The following is a 6,671-nucleotide window of genomic DNA, read 5'->3' as shown; positions in this document are numbered from 1 at the left end:
TTGAACTCCATGATATAGGAGAGTCTCCAAGGAAGAACAAATACCCTCCTATGCTTTTCCTATCACTTATCTCCATACTAGTCCGCATTAGAATAGGCCTTTATTTTCACTTCCATAACACCTCTTCTTCTTGGAAATAGAAAGCCATAGTCGTGTGTGCCCTGTATGTATCTTAGAATGCGTTTCACAACATTCAAGTGTGATATTCTGGGATTTTGCATGTACCTACTCACAAGACCAACACTAAAACTCACATCTGGTCTTGTATTGCACAAGTATCTTAAACTTCTTACCATGCTACGATAGAAGGTAGCATTAAGAGCCTCCTCTTCTGGATCAATTTCCAATCTTAAACCCACTTTTGCAGGTGTATTTGCAGCATTGCAATTCTACATTTCAGCCTTCTTCAACATCTCTTTAGCATAGTGTGATTGATGCATCACTATCCTCTTCTCGGTTTCCACAAATTCTATGCCAAGGAAGTAATTTAGCTTGCCTAAATCACTCATTTCAAACTCATTCAACATATGTAGTTTGAAATTCTGAATCACCTTCTCATTGCTTCCAGTAATTAGCATGTCATCTACATATAGACATACTATTAATCTTTCAACTCTCCCTTCTCTCTTGTTGTTCTGCACATAGACATCATGTTCTAAAATACATTTCTCAAAGCCAATGCTGTCCATAAATTGACCAAACCTCCGATTCCAAGCTCTAAGGGCTTCTTTTAGCCCATACATGGCTTTCTTCAATCTATATACAAGTCCCTGCTACACTTCAACTTCGAATCTAGGGGGCTGCACCACATAAACTTCTTATAATTTTCCATTCAGAAAAGATGACTTCACATCCAATTGATGTAATGACCAACCAAACTGGCTTGCTAAGGCCACTACAAGTCTCACCATTTCCATCCTAGCCACAGGTGCATTGACCTCACCATAGTTTATTCCAGCCTTTTGCAAAAATTCCTTTGCAACCAACCTTGCCTTATATCTAACAACTTCTTCTTGTGGATTTACTTTAGTTCTGTAAACCCATTTCAGACCAATCAGCCTTTTATCAGCAGACAACTCAGTCAACTCCCAAGTTTGATTTTTCTTTATGGAATCAATCTCCTCTTGCATAGCTTTCACCTACATATCATCTGTAGCTACTTGCTCAAAAGTCACGGGTTCAGGTTCAGCAACAAGAGCATAATGGACCAGGTTCCCTTTTGAAGTTACTGCAACCTCATAGAACAAAACATAGTCCTTCAAATGTGAAGGCAATTGTGACATTCTAGATTATCTCCTCTGATTCCTTTCTTACTCAGGAGACTTCCCTTCCACTAGATCACATTCATCTCTTGATGTCTCATCCTCCAACTGAAGAGTTATACTCTTTCTATCCATAGACTTCCAATCCTACACTCTTTCTTCATCAACTATCACATCTCTACTCACTGTAGCTTGTCCAGTTTCTGGATTGTACAACTTATATCCACCAGTTGTATGATAGCCAACAAAAATTCGTGGCACTCCCTTATCATCCAATTTTCTCCTCAACTGGTCTGGCATGTACTTGAAACAAACAAAACCAAATACTCTCAAATGCTCCACATTTGGCTTGATTTTACTTCAGGCTTCCTTTGGGGTAATATTCTTCAATCTCTTAGTGAGTGTTCTGTTCAAAATATATGTTGCAGTCAACATTGCTTCCCCCATAAAAACCATGGCAACTCCTTGCTTTTCAACATACACCTTACCATATTCATTATGGTGTGATTCTTCCATTTTGTTATGCCATTGTGCTCTGGTGTGTAAGGAGGAGTTAGCTCATGCATTATTCCTTCCTTCTTACAATAGGTCTTGAATTTTGCTGAGATGTACTCAACCCCTCCATCCGTTCTTAAAACTTTTAGCTTCTTGTCACTCTGCCTTTCAACCAAGGTTTTAAACCTTTTAAACACCTCCAGGACTTCACTCTTTCTTTTGATCAGATAAGCTCATGCTTTTCTAGTCCAATCATCAATGAAAAGCACAAAGTATGTCTCCTAGAGTTTTAGTTTGTATGGGTCCACATACATTTGAGTATACAATCTCCAATCTTTCTAAGGTCCTTTGAGGCACAAAACTTTGAAATCGCCCTCTAGTTTGCTTACACTGAACACATTCATGACATACTGATTCTGGAATGTTAACCAAAGGCAAACCACTCACCATAGAGTGTTGACTTAGCTAACACGAATCCCTGAAATTTAGGTGCCCAAAACGTAGATGCCATAGCCACTCTGTTGATTTTCCTGCTGCATTAAAACATTGAAGATTCACAACCTTTATTATCACACGAAAGGTTCTATTTTGAGACAAACTTGCCTTGATAATCATTCTTTTGCTCTGGTAAAAAATACTAAGATAATTATTCTCCATCTTCATTGCAAAACCTTTTTGTAATAGTTTTCCAGAACTCAGTAGATTTGTCTTGAGTCCTAGCACAAAGAAAACTTCATTTATCACTACTTCTCTCCCATTTTCATCTCGCAACACAATCTGACCAGACCCCTCTGCAGTCAAGCTCCTATCATCCGCAAATCTGATTTTGCCATTCAGAACCTCCTTCATCATGACAAACCAATCTCTCCTTCCAGTCATGTGAGTCGAACACCCTGAATCAAGGTACCATGATGCCTCCTCTAGTTCATCTCCACTTGTTCTTGCCATCAACATCACTACTTCTGAGTCAGATGTGCTTTCTTGTGCAATATTGGCTTTGTTCTTGGGTTTATTCTTTGCACCTTCACCCTTCCAGCATTGTTTTGCGAAATGTCCAAGTTTTTGACAATTAAAACATCTAACCTTCTTTTTGTCAAACTTCCAACTCTTTTCTTGATCACCACTATATTCTCACTTGTGACTTTTTCGGTTCTCAAAGTCATTGAAGTCCTTCTCTTGATGTTCTTGATCCTCCTTGTGCTTCTTTTTGCCAAACTTCTTAGACCCTTTTCCCTTTCCATGAAACTGGGATCTGACTTGCAATACTTGATCTTGATATTGCATGCGTTCATTCACTCTATGGCATGAGCCTCCAACAAATGTTGCAGCTCTTCTACCTCCATATTTTCCAAGTCGTGCGTCTCTTCTATTGCAACTACAAGATGATTGAACCTTGGTGGTAAAGTTCTTAGGATCTTATCAACAATGTATTGATCCGTGATTGTATCCCTGCACGCACGCATTGCACTCATGTGTTCTTACACCTTATCGAAATAATCAACCATGTTATCACTCTCCTCCATAGCTAAACATTCAAACTGCCTCCTTAATGTGTGCAACTTTACTTTCTTGTTTTTGTCTCCATCTCCATACATTTTCAACAAAATTTTCCATATCTCCTTTGTTGTTTGTGCCTTTGAAATTTTGTGAAACACTCTCAGTCCAACACACTGATAGAGAATAAATCAAGCCTTACTATCAAGCTTTTGCTAAGTCTTGAAATTTCTCTTTTCTTCATCAGAGGCCTTGGTGCTTAATTCTGGCAACCCTTCAAACACCAAATCTGCAACATCTTGGAAGCCGAAAATGGCATTCATCTTGATATTCCATTCATCAAAACTTTTTCCATCAAAGATTGGATAAGACCCTTGCATCATTCTTCCTAGTCCAGCCATAACTTCAACGATCTCCTTCTTGCACTCCTATCCTCCAGATGTTCTTCTTCTATACTTCTTGAAGACTCAAGATATCTCACTTCTTGATGGCCTCAAGATACACTCTGAAGAAATCTCACACCACTCTGAACACACTTCTTGAAACCTGAAGAACAGACTAGGAAACTAGTTTGTCTCACACTCACACTCACAGGTTTCGAACCTATGCTCTTGATACCATAAAGGATTGGGCACAAGAGAGGAGAAAGGTAACATTTTTAATCTGAATGTGTATCTTGTATCTTATTCAGTTACTGTAAGACAAAGTATCACCCTTATTTATAGGGAGATAACAAAACTTTGATCAGTGTGCAAAAACATGCAACATCACTGAAAACAAAAAAAGCAACAACTGTTAAAATGAACAGCCTTTTACAATCTTTTGGCTTAACACTTTTACATCTAGAAAATATTCTAATATTTTTAACATGATCTTCGTCTCACTTTCTCTAACCTTCGTGTTGATGGCCTGACCTATGCTGGCAGGGGCAGAGTTTTGTTTCAATCTCACGAGTCAGTCGGACAATCCAATAATACGAACAGAACCTTGCCCTTGTCGGCACTAGTCAGGACACCCACACGAAGGTTAGAGAAAGCGGGATGAAGACCATCCTAGAAGAAAGAACTACTGTAAGCAAGTAGCAACATTCAGTAAACACGAAGCATATGGTTGGAATGTTGTCATTCGTCCCGGCTATATTGGAAGTTCACATATCGAAGCAATTTTCCCCTCCCTTAGTTCAAAATGTATGATAGTTCCACAGATCCTGAGGACCACATTAAAATGTTCATTAACCGAATGATGTTCCATACTGGAAATGACGCCATCTGGTGTCGTGCTTTCTCCTTGTCCTTGGAAGGAGAAGCATTGGAATGGTTCAACTCTTTGTCCCTCAACTCGATTGAGAATTTTGCGAGCATCAAACGTATGTTTGACATCAATTCGTGGGAAGTCAAGCCTAGGACCTAACCGTTTTCTCCCTGGTGACCCTCAAGCAAGAAAAAGAGGAGTCACTGAAAACATTCATGGACAAGTATTAGAAAATCGTACGACGGGTGAAAGGTCTCAACTCGAAGCTTTCCCTCCAATACGTATTGTCGACCCTTACACCAAGATCGTTCGCTGATAGTATTTGTCCACGACCGCCGAGAACCATTGGGGAGTTGAGGGAGCTGGCGGCAGAAGACATAAGGGTGGAGGAGATGAAAGAGACTCCCAAGAAGCAGAACCAGGAAGTAGCGACGAAGAAGGAGAAGACGAGAAAGAAGTCGAGCGGTCAAAATGAAAGATCAGGAGGCTTTAAGCCTAAAGAGATACCCTGGGGAGTGCGTTATCAACAGTATACCCTATTGAACGCACCCCAGGCCAAAAAAATCAAGAGGCCCTAAGTGTAGAGTCAATGTTGGTGCTAAAGCGACGCCTGACACCGCCCGATGTCGACGACAATAAACATTGCCTTTATCACAAGAATATGTGCCATACCACGGAGGAGTGTGACCCTTAAAGAAAAATTTGATGAGTTGATTCGTTCAGATCAACTAAAGTAGTATGTGAAATCTGACAACCCAACGCAACGACAAGAGAGGATTCTAGGAAGAAGAAGCCCAAACTTAAGAGAATAATGTGGGCACCCTCCGTACGGGGGGAACGATCGTCTGCGACCTAAAAGGAGACGAAGTAGAAGCCACAATCGAAGTGGTGATTGCCACCTAGCTAAGAGCCTTCTTGAAGCTTTCCTCATGCTCGGTCACAACTGATTCATTCAAATCCTTCAACTTCACGTTCGCCTTCGCCATTTTATCAATGAGGCTCTTGTTCTGAATACTTAGTTCGGCCCTCTCGGTGAGCAACTCCTTTTCCTTCTCAATCAGCTCGTCCATCTTGCTCTTCAACTTCTTATATTCCTCGACTATCCAATCATCCTTCAACTAGGTGACCCGGGTTTCTCAATTGTCTCCTTCCGCTTCCGGCAAGCTTCATCTAGCTTCATTTGAAGGTCAGCCTGTTGCTTCTCACACTCCTCATAGGTGGAGGTCAGTGCCTCCAAGAGGTCACGAAGTTCAGCGAAAACCTTCCTCTCCTTGTTCAATTCCGCTTGTACATCCTCAGCACCCCTCTTATCAGCAAATTCACGCACGTACCAATTCAACATGGCTGCTCGTGACAAGAGCTCCAAAGCAGCTTTATTGATGTCCTTCTCATACATCTACTCAATGACCAATGTGAATCATTGTCCTGAATATACCGCCTAACAACGACTGAGGGGTTTTACCTTCACGCCTACTTCTCTTAGAGGAGGATCGCTCGCATTCTTTATGAGGTTGCTTCTTCTTCTCTGGAGGAGAGATAACAATAGTGGCGACCATTGCCGAAGGCTACTCCAAGTTTACCAAAGGGGTAGACTTGGGCACTTCTACTCGTGTCGGTTGAGCCGCTTGGTTGGAGGATGCCGCTCGAGAGTCTTGAACCTTTGATGGCGAGTTACTCATCTTCTTCATCGAAACAAAAAAGTTGTTCTTCCCGAGGGTCGGGACGGACATGATGTTTGAAAGGAAGACATAAATTTATCCAAGTTAAGACCGAACCACAAAGTAAAATAATAAAAGGAAAATACCATACGAAACACTAGTTTGTTGAATTCCTCTTGTCTAAGGCATTCAATGAGGTCACGGGTGGTGAGGCGACAGAGTAGGTTGTTTATAATCTTAACGACATCTTGCGGGGATCCCTCATCCAATAAAAGTTGAACAAAGGGAAGTTAGTCTCATCCACGAACTCCGACCGACCGGATTCCTTTATTATGACCTTGAAATACTTAGTCTTAAAACCTTTAAAAGAGTTAGAATAAGGTTTGAACAACCACTTCTTTTCAACAGAACTAAGGGACACCATTCTTCGCTTAGCGACCGGACGAACATGATAGTAGTGAAGCAAAAGGGGGGTCGTGGGGGTTATCTCCAAGGCTGAGCACATCACCAT

The 6,671-nt window shown here is 41.1% G+C and overlaps 1 protein-coding gene across 1 annotated transcript; it reads right to left on the bottom strand.

The window, feature by feature from the left end:
- Positions 1–2,888: 2,888 nt before the first annotated feature.
- LOC108344231 (uncharacterized) lies at positions 2,889–3,652 on the bottom strand. The gene is made up of 3 exons (XM_017582697.1): positions 3,536–3,652; positions 3,240–3,427; positions 2,889–3,132 (listed from the first exon to the last, which is right to left on the bottom strand). Exons 1-3 carry the CDS (start codon positions 3,650–3,652, stop codon positions 2,889–2,891), a joined length of 549 nt encoding a protein of 182 aa, XP_017438186.1.
- Between the last annotated feature and the right edge of the window lie 3,019 nt (positions 3,653–6,671).

Source organism: Vigna angularis, chromosome 8 (assembly GCF_016808095.1).
Source record: "Vigna angularis cultivar LongXiaoDou No.4 chromosome 8, ASM1680809v1, whole genome shotgun sequence".
Taxonomy (NCBI): Eukaryota; Viridiplantae; Streptophyta; class Magnoliopsida; order Fabales; family Fabaceae; genus Vigna; species Vigna angularis.
The sequence above is the reverse complement of the archived record's forward strand: the minus strand, read 5'-3'. Positions and strand labels throughout refer to the sequence as shown.